At 70.7% G+C, this 18,153-nt stretch overlaps 3 protein-coding genes across 3 annotated transcripts; 1 reads left to right on the top strand and 2 right to left on the bottom strand.

The window, feature by feature from the left end:
• Nucleotides 1–279: 279 nt before the first annotated feature.
• NFE2 (nuclear factor, erythroid 2) lies at nucleotides 280–5,227 on the bottom strand. The gene is given in 5 exon segments (XM_087771090.1): nucleotides 280–1,713; nucleotides 1,715–1,727; nucleotides 2,123–2,239; nucleotides 2,573–2,612; nucleotides 5,084–5,227. Coding segments are annotated over 4 exon segments (792 nt in total). The 5' UTR covers nucleotides 2,588–2,612; nucleotides 5,084–5,227; the 3' UTR covers nucleotides 280–1,066.
• Nucleotides 5,228–7,177: 1,950 nt separating this feature from the next.
• Nucleotides 7,178–10,799, top strand: COPZ1 (coat protein complex I subunit zeta 1). The gene is made up of 9 exons (XM_087771084.1): nucleotides 7,178–7,416; nucleotides 8,662–8,730; nucleotides 9,042–9,123; nucleotides 9,239–9,330; nucleotides 9,532–9,587; nucleotides 9,945–10,022; nucleotides 10,129–10,180; nucleotides 10,303–10,341; nucleotides 10,698–10,799. The coding sequence occupies exons 1-9, from the start codon at nucleotides 7,399–7,401 to the stop codon at nucleotides 10,743–10,745; spliced, it is 534 nt and encodes a 177-aa protein (XP_087627210.1). The 5' UTR covers nucleotides 7,178–7,398; the 3' UTR covers nucleotides 10,746–10,799.
• Nucleotides 10,800–13,073: 2,274 nt separating this feature from the next.
• ZNF385A (zinc finger protein 385A) lies at nucleotides 13,074–17,377 on the bottom strand. Its single transcript, XM_087771076.1, is given in 9 exon segments — nucleotides 13,074–13,406; nucleotides 13,409–13,450; nucleotides 14,081–14,173; nucleotides 14,588–14,754; nucleotides 15,086–15,295; nucleotides 15,410–15,563; nucleotides 16,352–16,450; nucleotides 16,975–17,101; nucleotides 17,344–17,377. Coding segments are annotated over 8 exon segments (1,068 nt in total). The 5' UTR covers nucleotides 17,089–17,101; nucleotides 17,344–17,377; the 3' UTR covers nucleotides 13,074–13,217.
• Between the last annotated feature and the right edge of the window lie 776 nt (nucleotides 17,378–18,153).

The following is an 18,153-nucleotide window of genomic DNA, read 5'->3' as shown; positions in this document are numbered from 1 at the left end:
TGAGACAGGACGGGGATGAGGATGGAGGGGACAGGGATGGGGGACGGAGAGGGTGGGAGGAGGTTGCCAGGGCTGGGGCAGCGCAGGGAAGGCGAGGGCCCCATGTCACCCGGAGGTGACGGGGACAGGAGCTGGCGGGTAGGCGTGCGTTGCTTGGGGACACCTCCTCGCCCTGGGGGGACAGAGAAGGACAGGAGGTGGCAGGAATGTGTCACCTCGGGGCGATGGGACAGGAGGTGACGGGTGACGCGGGGTGACAGAGGCAGCACAGGCGCTGGCCGCTTTCTGAGGCGGTTTATTGTCTATGTACAGGGGTGGCGGTGACGGGGTGGCCCCGGGCTGTCACCCGCAGCCGCGGGAGGGCTGGGGGGCCCCGTGGGTACAGAGCTGGGGACACCCCAGGGTGCGGGGGGGACACTGGGGACACCGCGGGGTGCAGGACCCATTGTGGGTGCGCCGTTGGGGGGGGGTGTGGGAGCACCCGAGGGTGCTCTTGGGCTCCGTGGGGTGCAGGGTGGCACGGAGGGTCCCACTGCTCACCATGGGGTGCAGGGGTCACCCAAGGGTGCCACTGCTCACCACAGGGTGCAGGGGTCACCTAAGGGTGCTGTGGGCCTCTGTGGGGTGCAGGATGGCACCCATGGGGTACAGGGGTCACCCAGGGGTGCCATGGGGCTCTGTGGGGTGCAGGATGGCACCATGGGGTACAGGGGTCACCCAAGGGTGCTGTGGGCCTCCAGGGGGTGCAGGATGGCACCCATGGGCTACAGGGGTTACCCAGGGGTGCCATGGGGCTCTGTGGGGTGCAGGATGGCACCATGGGGTACAGGGGTCACCCAAGGGTGCTGTGGGCCTGCCGGGGGTGCAGGATGGCACCCATGGGCTACAGGGGTCACCCAGGGGTGCCATGGGGCTCCATGGAGTGCAGGATGGGACCCAAAGGCCCCCTTGCTCCCTCAAGGATGCAGGGGTCACCCAAGGGTGCCGTGGGCCTGCCGGGGGTGCAGGATGGCACCCAAGGGTCCCCCTGCTCCCCATGGGGTGCAGGCCCCCCCCAGGGCCCCCCTCACTCCCCCAGCCCGGGGCTCTCCAGGCTGAGCCCCCCGTCGGGCGCCAGGCGCAGCCCGAAGCGCTCGGGGGGCAGGGGGTTGCCGGCCCCGTCCCTCAGGGCCCCCAGCACCTGAGCCGAAACGCGGGCCAGGTCTCGGCGCAGGGCACCCAGCGCCCGCTCCGCCTGCCCCCGCACCCGCAGCAGCCGCTCCCGTTCCCGTCCCAACCGCCCCAATTCCGCCTGCAAGCGAGCGATGGCTTCTAATTTCCGCCGGCGACATTTTTGCGCCGCCACCTTGTTCTTGCCGCGCCGGCGGATGTCCCGCGCCAAGGCCAGCTCCGGGCCCGACAGCCGCGCTCGGCCCAGCAGCGCGTTGAAGTCCTCCACCGGCAGGTTGACGATGGCTTCGGGCCCGATGGGCAACGCCGAGGCCAGCGCCCGCCGGGCGTCCCGGCTGCTGCCGCCGCCCCGGGGAGCGGCTGGGTGGGCGACCGGCTCCGGCGGGAAGGGTGTTGGTAGGGGAGGATTGGGGAAGGGGGGAGGGAAAGGGGGAACGAAGTGGGGTGGGGGGAGGGGGGTGGAGGGGGGGCTGGAGGGGGGTGTAAGGGGGAGGAGGGGGTGGGGGGAGGGGGCAGAAGGGGGGGTCGAAGGGGGCATCTGCTGCCATGTCCAGGCCCTGCGGGGAGAGGGAGGGGGTGATGGGGGGGGGGGGGGTCTAGGGGGAGATGGGAGCAGTGGGGGGGTCTCCCGGGGGGTGTGTGTGTGACTGGGGGGGCATTGGGGGTCTCCCGGGGGGATGGGGGTGCAGTGGGGGGGGGGGTCTAGGGGGAGATGGGAGCCTCCCAGGGAGGTGGGTGTGGGGGAGGAGGCATTGGGGGTCTCCCAGGGGGAGGGGGTGTGATTGGGGGGCATTGGGGATCTCCCGGGGGGGGCGGGTGCAGTGGGGGGTCCCCGGGGCTGCACCGGGAGGGGGCCGGGGCGGGGGGCGCGGCGGGAGGGCGGCCGCCGCCAGGGGGCGGTAGGAGGCTGCAGGGCGGAGGGGGCGTGGCCGCGGGAGGGGGCGTGGCGCACCTGGAGCTCGCTGAGGGAGAGGATCTCCTGCCACGTGAGCTCCACCTCGGCGGGGCCCGGCGGGGGCGGGGCCAAGGCGGGGCCCCGCCCCCCCACCTCCCCGAGCGCCGCCAGCGTCTGCGGGACAAAGCGTCTCGTTGGCTCTGATTGGCTGCGAGCGGCTCCTGGCCCCGCCCCATTTGCCCCCCGGGCTCCCCCGGGCCCTAGAGCCCCCCTGCCATCCCTGAGACCCCCGGGGTCCCCTGAAACACCCCCAGGCCCCCCCAGCCCCCCCCAAACAGCCTCAGCCCCCCCCAGCCCCTCCGTGACCCCTCCCATGGCTCCCATGCCCCAGCTGACCCCCACCAAAGCCCCGACACCCCCCCAAGACCTCCCAGTGCCACCCCCAACCCCAGCTCCCCCTCCCCCGGCTCCCCGAGCCCCCCACCCCCCCCGGCCCCCCCTCCTCACCTCGGGGTCCCCCATGCCGGAGCCGCGGCGCCGCCTCCTCCTGCCGCCCCAGATAAGGGGTTATCGCCCATCCCGGGGGGGTGGCACCCACAGACCCCCCCCGTGTGTGTCGTCCCCCCCCCGCAGGACGCCTGGGTCCCTTCCGGCTTCCACTTCTGCTTTCGGGGTGCAGCGGGGGACGTGGGGCGTCCCCCCGCCGTGGGGGGGGGTGTGCCCCCACCCATGGGTGCCCCCCGGGCGCCGCCCGCCTTGCGCCACCCCGTTGCCCAACGCCGGGACGTTGCACAAGGAGCAACCGACGGCCCCGTGCCCGCGGCCGGCCCAGCCGCCACCCCCCGTGTCACCCCCGTGTCACCCCCCATGTCACCCCCCGGTGTCACCCCCCACCACCCCCCGTGTCACCCCCGTGTCAGTCACCCCCCACCACCCCCAGTGTCACCCCCATCCCGGCAGCAACAGCACCGGGGCACCCTACAGTAACGCAGCACCCAGAGACCCTACAATAACACAACACCAAGAGACCCTACAATAACAGAGCGCCGAGAGAGACCCTACAATAACACAGCACTGGGAGACCCCACAAGGACACAGCACCCAGAGAGACCCTACAATAATACAACGCCAGGAGACCCTACAACAACACAGCAACCAGAGACCCTACAATAACGCAACACCAGGAGACCCTACAATAACACAGTGCCCGGGAGACCCTACAATAACAGAGCACCCAGGGAGACCCTACAAGAACACAGCACCAGGAGACCCTACGATAACACGGCACTGGGAGACCCTACAATAACACAACACCCAAAGACCCCCACAATGACACAGTGCCCAGGAGACCCTACAATAACGCAGCAGGAGACCCTACAATAACACGGCACTGGGAGACCCCATAAGGACACAGCACCCAGGGAGACCCTACAGTAACACAACACCCGGAGACCCTACAATAACAAGAGCGCCAAGAGACCCTACAATAACTCAGTGCGCAGGGAGACCCTACAATAACACAACACCAGGAGACCCTACAATAACACAGTGCCCCGAAACCCTACAATAACACAGTGCTGAGAGAGACCCTACAATAACACAGCACCTGGAGACCCTACGATAACTCAGCGCAGGCCCCGTGGCGGCGGTGGGTGGGGGTGAGGGTGCCCCCCCCCCCCCCGTGTCCCCCCCCGCCCCGCTGCAGCCGTTGGGGCCGTTTCCGTCCGTTCCCACCCGGGGCTGAGCCGGGGCCCCGCTGCCGGCACCCCCCGCCGAGCCGCTGGCGCCCTGCCCGCGCCCTGCCCGCGCCCTGCCCGCACACGCACCGGGCACACGCGTGCACCGACCCCCCGATCCCCGGGCACACGCGTGCACCAGCACAAGCACCAACACAGGACACACGCGTGCACCAATGCCCCGATCCCTGGGCACACGCGTGCACCAATACCCGGGCACACGCGTGCACCAATGCCCTGATCCCTGGGCACACGCGTGCACCGACACAGGACACACGCGTGCACCAATGCCCTGATCCCTGGGCACACGCGTGCACCAATACCCGGGCACACGCGTGCACCGACACAGGACACACGCGTGCACCAATGCCCCGATCTCTGGGCACACGCGTGCACCAATACCCGGGCACACGCGTGCACCGACACAGGGCACACGCGTGCACCAATGCCCCGATCCCTGGGCACACGCGTGCACCAATACCTGGGCACACGCGTGCACCAATGCCCCGATCCTCGGGCACACGTGTACACCAGGACACTCACAAACACACGGGCACACGCGTGCACCAATACCTGGGCACACGCGTGCACCAATGCCCCGATCCCTGGGCACACACATGCACCAATACCTGGGCACGCGCGTGCACCAATGCCCCGATCCTCGGGCACACGTGTGCACCAGGACACTCACAAACACACGGGCACACGCGTGCACCCTCCCTGAACACGCTTGTGCAATGGCCCTGGGCACAGGCGTGCACGAACACCCCTCAGTGCACACGCGTGCACCAGCACAAGCACCGACACACGGCACACGCGTGCTCTGCTGCCCTGGCACACGCGTGCTCCCTCCTTGAGCACGCTTGTGTAACGCTCCCTGGGCACACGCGTGCACTAACACCCCTCAGTGCACACGTGTGCACCAACACCCCGATCCCTGGGCACACGCGTGCACCGATACAAGCACACACTAACACATGGGCACACGCGTGCGCTGGCACCCAGGCACATACATGATGCTTCCCTGGACACGCTCGTGCACCGATCCCCGACACACGCGTGCACCGACACCGCGATCCTCGGGCACACGCGTGCACCAATACCCAGAGCCCTGGGCACACGCGTGCGCCAGCACAAACACACCAACGCATGGCACACGCGTGCTCCCTCCCCGGGCACACGCGTGCCCCGATCCCCCAATCCCCGGGCACACGCGTGTGCCCAGCCCCAACACACGCCTCCCCCCGTTGCACACGCGTGTGCCCCCCGGCACGGGACCCACCTGGTGCCCTGTGCTCAGGCCAGGGCCATGCCCGGCGGGGACGCGGGGACGCGGGGATGCGGGAGAGGCCCCGCAGCGCCAGCCCCCAGGGTGGCCCCGCGCCCGCTGCCACCGGGTGCCCGCCCCAGGGACACCCTGGGGACAACGGGGGCGGGGGGGGGGGGGACAGGAACCCGGGGAGGGAGGGGGGAAGTGTGGGGGGAGAGGAGACATGGGGGAGGGATGGGGGACATGGGGACAGGGGATTGGGGGACATGGGGACACAAAAGGGGGACACGGGGACAGGGGAAGGGAGGTTGGGGACATGGGGACACAAAAGGGGGACATGGGGATGGGGAAAGGGGGGCATGGGGACAAAAACAGGGGGCATGGGGATGGGGACACAGGGACACTGGTGGGACAAGGGGACAGAGGAATGGGGGACATGGGGACAAAACTGGGGGACATGGAGACAGGGGAAGGGAGGTTGGGGGACAAGGGGACACTTAGGGGGTCACAGGGACATGGGGACACAGGGGACAAGGGGAATGGGGGACATGAGGACACAAAAGAGGGACTGGGGGACAAAGGGACAGGGAAAGGAGGGGAGTGGGGACAAAAATAGGGGGCGTGGGGACAGGGATGGGGACACTGGTGGGTCAAAGGGACAAGGGGACAGGGGAAGGGGGACATGGGGACATCAACAGGGGTCATGGGAACACAGGGACAAGAGGAGAGGGGACATTGGGACACAATTGGGGGACATGGGGACAGGGGAAGGGGGGTGGGGGGACATGGGGACACTTAGGGGGTCACAGGGACATGGGGACACAGGGGATGGGGGACATGGGGACAGGGAAAGGGGGGACAGGGACATGGGGACACAAAAGGGGGGCACGGAGACACGGGGATGGGGAAAGGGGGGAGCGTGGGGACAAAAATAGGGACATGGGGACAGGGACGGGGACAGGTGGACACTGGTGGGTCAAAGGGACACAGGGGAATGGGGGACATGGGGACACAGCTGGGGGACATGGGGACACAGGGACGGGGGGAGGGTGGCCGGGGGACACGGGGACAGGGGAAGGGGGGCAGAGGGAGGGGACAGGGAGCGGGGGGCAGTGACGGGGACACTCCTGTGTCCCCCACTGTCCCCCCCCGGGGGACCCAGGCGTCCGGAAGCCACCGGCGGTTGCCCAAGCCCGGGGCCCCGCGGGGGACGAGGGGACAGGGGGGCCACCCCCGCCCGCCGTTATCGGCGGGGCCCAGGGCATCCGCCCCCCCCGCGGGGCCCCGCCGGTGGCACCCCAGGGCCTCGGTCACCCCCCGCCTCGCGGGGGCCCCTGCCCGGCCCCCCGCTCCCCCTGCCCCCCCGGCTCCCCCGGGTCCCCCCATCCACGCCCCCCCCCACGTCCCCCCATGTCCCCACGTCCTCCGTGTCCCCCCACGCCCCCTCCAAGTCCCCCCATTCCCTGCCATGTCCCCCACGTCCCCCCGTGTCCCCCCAATCCTCCAATGTCCCCCCAAGTCCCCACATCCCCCCGTGTCCCCACGTCCCCCCAAGTCCCCCCACGTCCCCCCACGCCCCTCCCTGCACCCCCATCCCCAAGTCCCCCCATATCCCCTCATGTCCCCACGCTCCCCCGTGTCCCCCCACAACCCCCATGTCCCCCCCCGTGTCCCCACATCCCCCCGTGTCCCCCCGTGTCCCCCCACATCCCCCCGTGTCCCCCCATGTCCCCACATCCCTCCACACCCCCCCATGTCACCCTGTCCCCCCACATCCCTCCACGTCCCCCATGGCCCCCAGCTGTGTCCCCCACGTCCCCCCGTGTCCCCCCATTCCCCCCACGTCCCCCCGTCTCCCCCCGTGTCCCCACGCCCCCCCCGTGTCCCCTCCTGACCCCAGAGAGGCCAAAGGTCACAGATAACCCCGCCCATCAGGGGGTCGTGACCCCATGAGGGGTGGGGCCGAGCACGGAAAGGAAACCGCTTCCGGTCACGTGACCGGCGAGCCGGCCAACCGCTGAATGAAACCGGCAAAGAGGTGACGTCAGCGCTTCCCCGGTCACCATGGGAACTGCACCGCCCCCTCGGCTTCCGGGAGTGCGGCGCGGCGGTGACGGACGGGACGCGCTTCCAATCAGCGACCGTTTCAGGAAGGGCGGGAAAGGCCGGCCCGCCCTCCACGCTCAAGCGCGTAGCGATTGGTCGAATCGGACCCGGGTTTTCCCAATCGGCTCGTCGGGGAGGTGCCCGGCGGCGTGATTGGCAGCCGAGCAGCCAATGAGCGGCGTCCGCTCTTCCGGCTCCACGTCGGCAGCGGCGAGCGCAAAATGGAGGCGCTGATCCTGGTAGGGGGCGGCGGGGCCGGGGGCGGTGGGGGCGGTGGGGGTCAGTGGGAGAGGACGGGGCGCGGGGGGGGCCATGGGGGGTAAAGGGGGGTGCGAATGGGGGGGCGATGGGGTTTGAATTGGGGGTGCCCATGGGGGTAAATGGGGGGGCAGTGAGGGGGTGAATGGGGGGTAATGGGGTTAAATGGGGGTAAATGGGGGGGCAATGGGGTTAAATTGGGGGTGCTAATGGAGTAAAGGGGTTGCCAATGGGGGTAAATGGGGGGGGGGCAATGGGGTGCCAATGGGGTAAATGGGGGATCAAGGGGGGTGCCAATGGGGGGGCAATGGGGTTAAATTGGGGGTGCCAATGGGGTAAATGGGGGGGGGAATGGGGGGGCAGTAAGGGGGTAAATGAGGGGTGCCAGTGGGGGGCAATGGGGGAGTGAATGGGGGGTAAAGAGGGGGTGCCAATGGGCTAAAGGGGGTGCCAATGGGGGTAAATGGAGGGGTGATTGGGGGGGCCAATGGGGTTAAATTGGGGGTGCCAGTGGGGTAAATGGGGAAGTGAATGGGGGGCCAGTGAGGGGGTAAATGGGGGTGCCAGTGGGGTAAGTGGGGGGCAATGGGGGTAAGTGGGGGGCAATGAGGGGGGTAAGTGGGGAGCAATGGGGGGGGTAAGTGCCAGTGGGGGTAAGGGGGGGCTTCTCCCTGCCCATGGGGTGGCAGTGCCCCCCCCCGCCACGGTGGCCTTGTCCTGCCTGTGGGGTGACAATTCCCGGGGCGGTGGGTGGCCGTCCCCACCGGCGGTGCCCACGGGGTCCCTGCTGCGGCTGGGGGTGGCGGTGGCCGTGGGCGGTGGCCGTCGGTGGTGGCCATCGGTGGTGGCCGTTGGTGGCCGTCGGTGGCCTGGCAGCGCCCGGGGCGAGGTTCTGTCCTACACTCCGGCTGTGGCTATGGGCAGTCAGTGCATCACAGAACTTGGTCCCGGGAGCTCGGGAGCACCCGGATCGACGGGGACGGGGACAGGGATGGGGACAGGGACCCCCCGGCCTGGCCCTGCAGCGGCCACCACCTGGGACCCCCTCGCCAGGACGGGGGTGCCGGACACAGGCTCCTTCCTGGTGTCCTCAGTGCCACCGAGGCGGTGTTTGGGTGACAGGGGGGTGGTGCGGTGACACAGGATGTCCCCCCTCGCTGGGCTGGGGGTGCCCCTGTCCCTGGGAATGGGGTGGCAGTGGGGTGACGGTGGCCGTGTCCCTGCAGGAGCCGTCCCTCTACACCGTCAAAGCCGTCATCATCCTGGACAACGATGGCGACCGGCTCTTTGCCAAGGTGAGGGGCACGGCAAGGGTGATGGTGACACACGAGGTGTGGGGATGGGGACAGGGACGGGGTCACCGCTCCAGGGAGACGTGGGGACAGGGGGACACTCGGTGGCACCGGGATGGCTGGGATGCAATTCAGGGCAGAGACGTGGAGGCCACAGGGGGCACGTTGGGGTGGCATGTGGCATGGACAAGGGGAAGTTTGGTGGCCCAGGGCAGGGACAGGGGTGTGGGGACAGGGTTGGTGGCCCAGAGCAGGGTCAGGGGAGCTCCTTGGGGCCTGGTGGGGGGGGTCCCCACGTGCCACTGTCCCTGCAGTACTACGATGACACGTACCCCAGCGCCAAGGAGCAGAAAGCCTTCGAGAAGAACATCTTCAACAAGACCCACCGCACCGACAGTGCGTGTTTCGGGGATGGGGACGTGCGTGTCCCCTGGGGGGGGCTGCCACCCCCGCGGGGACACCGGGGCCATGCCGGGGGGCCCGCAGGGGTGACGCCAGGCTGTGCCCGCAGGCGAGATCGCGCTGCTCGAGGGGCTGACCGTCGTCTACAAGAGCAGCATCGACCTCTACTTCTACGTCATCGGCAGCTCCCACGAGAACGAGGTGGCTGGGGACACCCAGGGGTGACAGGGCTGGGGTGGACACCCAGGGGTGGTGGGTTGGGGACACCAGGGTGGCGGGCTGGGGACGTGGAGGGATAACAGGACAGGGAGGGGACACAGAAGGTGCCACCAGGCCTGTGGGGGGGGCACCTCGGGGTGTCCCCATCTGGCAGTGCCACCGTGTGACCCTGCTGTCCCCCAGCTGATGCTCACGGCCGTCCTCAACTGCCTCTTCGACTCGCTCAGCCAGATGCTGCGGTACGACGGGTCCTGGGGGGGGCCACCCATGGCCCTGGGGGGCTACCCGTGGCCCTGGGGGGGCACCCATGGTCCTGGGGGGGGCCACCTGTGGTCCTGGGGGGGGCACCCATGGGTCCTAGGGGGTAGCCATTGGTCCTGGAGGGCACCCAAATTCCTGGGTGGGGTGGCACACAGGGTCCTGGGGAGACACCCATGGCTCCAGGGGGCCCCAACGGGCACTGGCACGGGTGGGGGGGGGACACAGCAGGCACATCCCGGGGGCCACCTGGGGGGCTGTGGGTGCCCAGAGTGGGGGGTCCCATTGCTGGGGGAGGGAGGGGGCCTGTGGGTGCTGAGCGAACAGGGCCCCCCCAGGAAGAACGTGGAGAAGCGGGCGCTGCTGGAGAACATGGAGGGGCTCTTCCTGGCTGTGGACGAGATCGTGGACGGTGGGTGAGTGTCTGTGACCCCCCAGGAGTCTGCGTCCCCCCTCCCTGGGTGCCCGCGGGCCCCGCGGCGGGGTGCTGGGTGCTGACGGGTCTCTGTTTCCTCCCTCCAGCGTCGTCCTGGAGAGTGACCCCCAGCAAGTGGTGCACCGCGTGGCCGTGCGGGTACGGGGGGGGCCGCGGGGAGGCCGTGCTGGGGTGCTGGGGGGGGCAGGAATGGTGGGCGTGAGGGGGGGCCATGGGTGCCCCCCCCCAGACACCCACCTCCCTCCCTCCCTGTGTCGCAGGGCGAGGACGTGCCCCTCACGGAGCAGACGGTCTCGCAGGTAGGGCCTGCCCCCCCCCCGGGACCCCCCCAGGGCTGGCAGTGCCCCCCCCCCTCCCACCTCCGAGCCCACCAACCGCCTGTGCCCCTGGGTGTCCCCAAGTGCCACCTGGGTGTCCCCAGCTGCCCCCAGTGTCCCCGTATCCCTCCCAATCCCCCCCCCGTGGCCCCCAATGCCACCTGGGTGCCCCTGAGCCCCCCCATGTGTCCACCCCATGCCCATGGGTGCCCCCGGGTCCCCCTAACACCCCAGTGACCCCCCGGGACAGCTCCCCACATCCCCCGTCCCCACCTCGCTGCCCCCGGGCCCCCCCGCACCCATGGGTGCCCCGTGCCCGACACTACCCCCCCCCACAGGTGCTGCAGTCGGCAAAGGAGCAGATCAAGTGGTCGCTGCTGCGCTAGCGTGGCCCCCCCGGCCCCCCCAACATGCCAGCCCCCCCAAACCCCGTGTGTCGCCCCGTCCCCCCCTGCCCCGCCCCCCTGCCCCGCCCTGAGCCGGGGGGGACCCAGGCGTCCGGGGGGGGGTTCCCCAAGGTGCCTGGGGGGGTGGACAGGGACACACGTGGGGACACAGACGTGTGCGCGGGGGCTGCGGGGACACGGGGGGGGGGACGTGAGTAAGGGATGCACGGCCATGTGCGTGGGGGGGGACACACGTGGGAACACGCGTGTGTGACAGCCCTGGGCTGCGGGGCACACGCCTGTGCGCTGGGACAGGGGTGGGGACACACCTGGGGGGGACCCCACCCCCCGGACCCCCCCAAACACGAGACCACAGGTTCAAACCTCGTCATTTATTGGGGCAAAGCCAAATTGGGGGGCACATGGGGACAGGCGGGCGCAGGGGAGGGTAACAGGGCCCTGTGTCCCCCCAAACCCCGTCCCCCCCTTGCCTGCTATTGCTTTGCTTTAATCACAGTATTGACTGGGGGGGGCACCAGGAAAGTGGGGGCCAGTGCCAAGTGGGGGGGTGTGCAGTGAGGGGGGCAGTGCAAGGTTTTGGGCGGGGCACAGTGCGAGTTGTGGGGTGATAAGGATGGGGGGGCAGTGCCAAATGGGGGGGCTGTAGTGATAAGGGGGGCACAGTGATAGTGGGGGGGGGGGGGCTAAGGATGGGGGGGGGGTCACAGTGAGGGGCTGCTGGGTTTGGGGGGCACAGTGATAGTGGGGGGTGATAAGGATGGGGGTCACAGTGATGAGGGTGCTGGGTTTGGGGGGCACAGTGATAGTGGGGGTGATAAGGATGGGGGGGTCACAGTGATGAGGGTGCTGGGTTTGGGGGGGGCACAGTGATGGGGCAGTGCCAGGGTTGGGGGGCACAGTGCTTGTGGGGCAGTACTGGGGGGGGCAAGGGGGGGGTTGCTATTTACAGGGTGGGGGTGCCCCGGCCCCCCGCATTATTGCAATGGGCTGGGCCCGGAGGGGGGCCCCGGGGTGGGGGGGGGTGATGGGTGCCCCCCCCCCCGGGGCGTGTGCGGGGCTCGCTGCCCTCAGTGCAAGAGGTCACGGCTTTTTTTGGGGGGGTGGGGGGCACCCTGGGGTGGGGGGCACCCTTGGGAGGGGGACAGCACCCCCCGGGGTGGGGGGGGGCCCCCATCCCTGCGAGCCATCACTGATTGCTGAGCGGATCCCTGAGGTGCCGGAGGGGGGGGGCAGGGGGTGCTGGGGACCCCCCCGGACCTCCCCACCCCACCCCGGGGTGCTGGGGGTCCCCGTCCCCGTGGGGGTTGTGCAGTGGGGCCGGGGGGGGGGGGGTGGGGTCATCGTTTTCCTGCTAAATATCCCAATTCCAGTTAAAAAATAATCGCTGAGCCCGAGAAGCAGCCAGGGAGGGGTGGGGAACAGGGCGGGGGGGGGCACGGTTGCTGGGAGACGGTTGCTGGGATCGGTTGCTGGGTGCTGTTGCTAGGTACCATCGCCGAGCGCCGTTGCCGGGTACCATCGCCAGGGTGGTTGCCGGGTACCATCGCCGGGGGCGGTTGCTGGGCTCAGTTGCCGGGTCGCTTTGTCAGGTGCGGATGCCGGATACGGTTGCTGGGCAACCATTGCCGGGTAACGTTGCCACGTACCGTTGCCATGTACCGTTGCCATGTGCGGTTGCTGGGTCCCGTTGCCGGGTAACCATTGTCAGGTCATCGTTGCTGGGTCCCATTGCCAGGTACCACTGATGGGCACGGTTGCTAGGTAACCGTTGCCAGGTGCAATTGCAGGGTGTCGTTGCCAGGTAACCGTTGCTGGGCACAAGGGCCCAGTCCCGTTGCTGGGCAACTGCTGCTGGGTCCCGTTGCTAGGTAAACATCTCCTGGTTGCCAGGCAACCACTGCTCAGAGGGTTGCTGGGTAACCGTTGCCGGGCAGGATGCTGGTCCTGTTGCCAGGTAACCATTGTCAGGGAGGTTGCTGGGTAACCGTTGTCAGGGGCTGGGGTTGCTGGCTGGTTGCTGGGTAGGGTGCTAGGTGGGTTGCCAGGTAACTGTTGCCAGGCAGGTTGCTGGGTGGGTGGGTCCTGTTGCCAGGTAACCGTTGCCAGGGACGGGGTGTTGCTGCGCAGGCTTCTGGGTTCCTTTGCTGGGTAACTGTTGCTGGGTAACCATTAGTGGCTGGTTGCTAGGAAACCGTTGCCAGGTAACCATTCTGGGGTGGTTGGTGGGTGCTGTTGCCAGGTAACCACCGCTGCCTGGTTGCACGGCAACGGTCGCTGGGTTGTGCTGTGGAGTTGCCAGGTGACCGTTGCCGGGTGGTTGCTGGTTGCAGTTGCCGGGTCCCGGTTGCCAGGTAACAGCCGCTGGGTCCCGGGTGATGCTTGGGTACCGGTTGCCAGGTGGTTGCCGGTTGCCAGGTGCCGGTTGCCAGGCAACGGTTGCCGGGGGTGGCATCAGTAGGGGGAGAAGAGGAGGGGGGCATGGGCGGGGCGCAGGGGCCCGGGGGCGGGGCGCAGCAGGGCAGGTGCCAGGGGGGGCCCGGGCAGGAGGGGGGGCCCGGGGGGGCGCAGGGCCAGCGGGGGGGCGGCCATGGCAGCGGCGGCGGCCGCCAGGGCCAGGGGGGGCGGCAGCAGCCCCCCCCCCCCGCCAGCGCCTTCGGCAGCTCCTTGGGGAAGGGCAGCGGTGCCTGCGGGGGGCGAGGGGGGGTCAGTGACCAGGGCGGCACCCCCCGCCCCGCGGGGCACCCCCAGGCACCCTGTAGGTACCCCAAGGGCCCCCCCAGCCCCATGGGGCACCGCTAAGGTACCTCTGGGCACCCCCTGCCCCACGGGGCACCACCAGGCACCCTGTAGGTACCCCAAGGCCCACCACACCCCTCTATAGGTACCTCAAGGGTTCCCCTGGCACCCTATAGGTACCCCAAGGGCACCCCATGACCCCCTATAGGTATTCCAAGGCCCCCCCAGCCCCATGGGGCACTGCTGGGGTACCCCTGGGTACCCCCTGCCCCATGGGGCACCCCATAGACATGCTCAGGCACCTTCTACACACACCCTAGCTCCCTCCCCGTCCCATGAGGCACCCACTGAGATACCCTGGAGCACCCTATAGAGACTCCTGAGTGCCCTAGAGATCCCTGAGCACCCTATAGAGACCCCTGGGCATCCCCGTGCCCCACAGGGCACCCCCAGCCCCCCCCCCTGCCCCATAGGGCAGCCCCAGAACACCCTACAGCCACCCTTGGGCACGTCCCCACCCTATGGGGTGCCCCAGAACACCCTATAGACACCCTGACCCCCTCTAGCCCCCCACTCACCAGCTCCGGGGGGGCCCAGGGCTTCTTGTGGCGGCTCAGCAGCGGGTTGGGCTTTCCGGCCACCCCGTCGCGGTGCCGTCGGCTGGAGATGTGCTGGGGGGGGACACGGGGGGCTGAGCAGGGACCCAGGCGTACGGGTGGGGTCATGGGTCCCCTCCCAGGGGTGCGATGGGGGCTCAGGGAGTCGCAGGGGGGCAGTTAGGGGAGTCCAGTGGGTCTGGGGGGGCTCTGGGGGGTCCCAAAAGCATTTGAGGGAGGGGTCTGGGGTCTCAGGGTGGTTTGCGGGGTCCCATAGGGACCTCAGGGGTCCCAATGGGCTCAGGAGGGTTTGGGGGAGTCCCGTGAGGGTCGGGGGGGACTCAGGAGGGTTTGGAAGGTCCTGGGGGTGTCTCAGAAGGGTTTGGGGGGGTCCCAAGGGTTTGGGGGGTGCCATGAGGTCCTTGGGGGTCCTAACGGGATGGGGAAGGTTTGGGAGGGGTCCCGGAGGGGTCTGAGGGGGGTGGGTACCTGCTTGAGCTGGAGCTCGGAGTTGAGGCGGACGTTGCAGATCTGGCAGTGGAAGGAGCGCTCGGGGGCCTCGGCCGGGGGGGTCCCCGCAGCCCCCCCCAGCCGCGGGAAGGCGCGGATGGGCCCCAGCCCGCTGCGCGCCTCCACCAGCGTCTTGTGCTTCGTCCCTGTGCACACGGGGGGGTCACCCTGCGCCCCCCCTGCACCCAGGGACCCTCCAGAACCCCTCCTGCACCCCCAGAGCCCCCCGAGACCCCCCTGCACCCAGAGAGCCTCTGTGTGCACCCCAGACCCCCCCGAGGATGCCCCTGCACCCACAGGACCCCCGTCCCCCCACTGTCCCCCAGTGCCACTTGATGTCCACCCCTGTACCTGCCACTGTGTCCCCCAGACCCGCCGTGTCCCCTGTTGTCCTCATGTTCCTCGTGTCCTTGAGCCCCCCTGCCCCCCCCGTCCCCCTGCCCTTCCGGTGTCCCCGTGTCCCCCCATGTCCCCCACCTTTGTTGTGCGCCTCCAGCTGCGAGAGGGAGTTGACGGCCACCTTGCAGAGGGCACAGTACAGCAGCCTCTTGGCCTTCGCCTTTTCCTCCTCCTCCTCCCCCCCCGGTCCCCCCCGGGCCCCCCCCGGCGCCTCCGCGGCCGGGGGGGGAACAGGGGGCGAGGGGGGCCCGGGGGCGCCGGGGGCTGCGGGTGCCGGGGGCTGCTCGCCTGCCGGCGCGGGGAGGGTTAACGGGGCACCCCTGGGACCCCCGGCCTGGGGTGGGGGGCACGGACCCAGGCGTCGGGGGTGCCATGGGGGCACCCCGGGGTGCTGGCACCCACCTGTGCGGTCTGGTGTCTCCCCGGCCGGGGCGGGTGCGGGGCCGGGGGTGTCCTGGGGGTCCCCGCTGTCCCCCCCTCGGCGAGCCCGGGCGGCCTCCAGCCCCTTCAGGCGCCGCGCGTGCCGGTTCCCCTGGTAGTGCGCTGCTGCCTGGCTCTGGGGACGCCGCGGGGACACCGCGTCACCCCCACAGGGACACGGCGGCACCCCAGAGACCCCCCCGGTCTGGGGACGTGGGTCACCCTGGAGATGCGGCACCTCATGGGCACCCCACCCGCCCCTGGGGACGTGGGACACCCCGGGGACCACCAACCCTGGGGACACGGTGTCCAAGGGCCCCCCAACCTGGAGACCCCCGCCCCTGGGGACGTGGGACACCCCGGGGACCACCAACCCTGGGGACACGGCGTCCAAGGGCCCCCCAACCTGGAGACCCCCACCCCTGGGGACGTGGGACACCCCGGGGACCACCAACCCTGGGGACAGGGCGCCCCAGGGCCCCCCACCGTGGGGACACGGGACACCCTGGGGGCATGGGACACAATGGGGACCCCCACCCTTGGGGACATGGGGCACCCTGAGGACCCCCAATCCTGGGAACAAGGCACCCAAGGGGTCCCCGATCTGGAGACCCCCACCCCTGGACACGTGGGACACCCTGAGGACCCCCACCCCTGGGGACACAGCACCCCAGGGCCCCCCACCATGGGGACACGGGACACTATGGGGACCCCCAACCCTGGGGACATGGGACACCCTGGGACCCCCGCCCCTGGAGCCCCCCACCCCGAGGCCACAGACCCCAGCATGGGAAGCGCACCCAGCTCTGGGGTGCAGCCCCCCAAACCGGGGCAGAACCCAGACACCCAGGGAGGGGGGACCCAGGCACCGGGGGGTCCCGGGCACCCAAGAGGGGGGTCCCAGGCACCGGGGGGGGGTCCCACCTCGGAGTTGAAGCGGATCTGGCAGACGCTGCAGGCGATGACGGGGCGCCGGGGTTTGCCCAGCGCCGCCCCCAGCACCCCCTTGGGCACCGGCTCCATCTGCGGCGCAGGGCGGAGGGGTCGCATCCTGCCCGGGGCGGGGGGGGAGGGCAGCACCCACATCCCCCCAAACCCCCCCAATCCCCCCCCCTCCCGGGTCCCGCGGGGGGGTCTCTCTGGGGCGGGGGGGGGGGGCAGCGCCGTGGGTCGTCGTCCCCCCCCCGCCCCATTCCGTAGCGCCTCAGGAATCTCTCCCTGCCCAAACCCGGGGGACCGGCCCGGTCCCGGCCCGCCCCGCCCGGCCCGGCCCCCCCGGCCCGGCTGCCTCCCCGGGGGTCCCGGCTCCCCCCTTACCCCGAGCGGCGCGGCCCGGTGCGGCGGGGGGGGGGGGTCCGGCACGGCCCCGGGGGTCCGGTACGGCGGCCGGGAGGGGTTGGGCCTTCGCCGCCCCGCACCGGGACCCCGCAGTGACCCCGCGGCGCCGCGTTAGGGCCCCTCCCGGCCGCCGTAGCGACCCCGGCCCCCGGGTGCCCCCCCGGGTCCTCCCGCCCGCCCGCCCCGGTTCCCCCCAGCCCCGGACTCACCCCCGGCAGCGGCGGCAGCAGCCGCAGGGCAGCGGCGGCGGCGGCGGCGGTGGCGGCGTCGGGCAGGAGGAGGCGGCCGGGGGGCGGCCCCAGCGGCCCCGGGGCCCGCAGCATCGCCCGGCCCGGCCTGCGGGGAGGGCGGTCAGGGGGTGCCCGGACCCCGCCGTGGGGTCCCCGGGCCCCTCCCGGGGAGGCTGCGGGTGTTACCGGACAACCCCCCCCCCCCCCGTGGGGCTGTCCCCGCGTGTCCCGGTCCCCGCCCCCCCCCCAGCCAATGGCGCCGCGTAGAAATGGGGCAGCGGGGGGGGGGGGGGGGGGAGGAGCGTGCCACACGCGTGTTCCCGGCCACGCGTGTCCGCGGTCACTCACACGTGTCCCGCCGTGCGTGTGTGCCCCCCCCGCCGCCGCCACGCGCGTCCCCACGGCTCCGGCCCCGCGGCGCAGGCGCAGAGGCGGGCGGGCACACGCACATGTCGGGACACGCGTGTGCGGGGCGGGCGGGGGCGGGCGGTTACCATGGCGACGGGACCCCACCCCGCCCCGCCCACGCCCACGCACGCCCCGGGGCTGGGGGGCGGGGGGAACCCAGGCGTCCGGGTGGGGCTCGTCCCCCGTGGGTGCCCCCCCCACTCGTGCAACCCCCCCCACGCCGTGCACGAGCCCCGTGCAACCCCCCCTTGCACACACACCCCCCCTTGCACGGCGCGCCCCCCCCCCGCGCCTGACCTCAGCCCGGGGGGGTGCGGGATACGCGTGGGGCTGCAGTGGGCACATAACCCCCTGTGGGTGCTGGGAGGCCTGGGGGGGGTCTGTGGGTGCTGTGAGGGGGGTCTGTGGGTGCTGAGGGATCTGGGGGGTCTGTGTGGGTGCTGTGGAGGGGTCTGTGGGGTGCTGGAGGGTCTGTGGGTGCTGTGAAGGGGGTCTGTGGGTGCTGTGGAGGGGGTCTGGGGGTGCTGGGGGGTCTCTGGGGGTACTGTGGAGGGGTCTGTGGGTGCTGTGAGGGGGGTCTGGGGGTGCAAAGGGGGATCTGGGGGTGCTGTGGGGTCTGGGTGGGTGCTGTGGAGGGGTCTGTGGGGGGGTCTGGGGGTGCTGGAGGGTCTGGAGGTGCTGTGAGGGGGTGCTGGGGGGGTCTGTGGGTGCTGTGGGGGGTCTATAGGTGCTGGGGGGCCTGGGAGGGGT

The sequence above is a fragment of the Nipponia nippon genome, unplaced genomic scaffold, assembly GCF_047370975.1.
Source record: "Nipponia nippon isolate SJK-2023a ecotype South Korea unplaced genomic scaffold, ASM4737097v1 scaffold_35, whole genome shotgun sequence".
NCBI lineage: Eukaryota > Metazoa > Chordata > Aves > Pelecaniformes > Threskiornithidae > Nipponia > Nipponia nippon.
The sequence above is the reverse complement of the archived record's forward strand: the minus strand, read 5'-3'. Positions and strand labels throughout refer to the sequence as shown.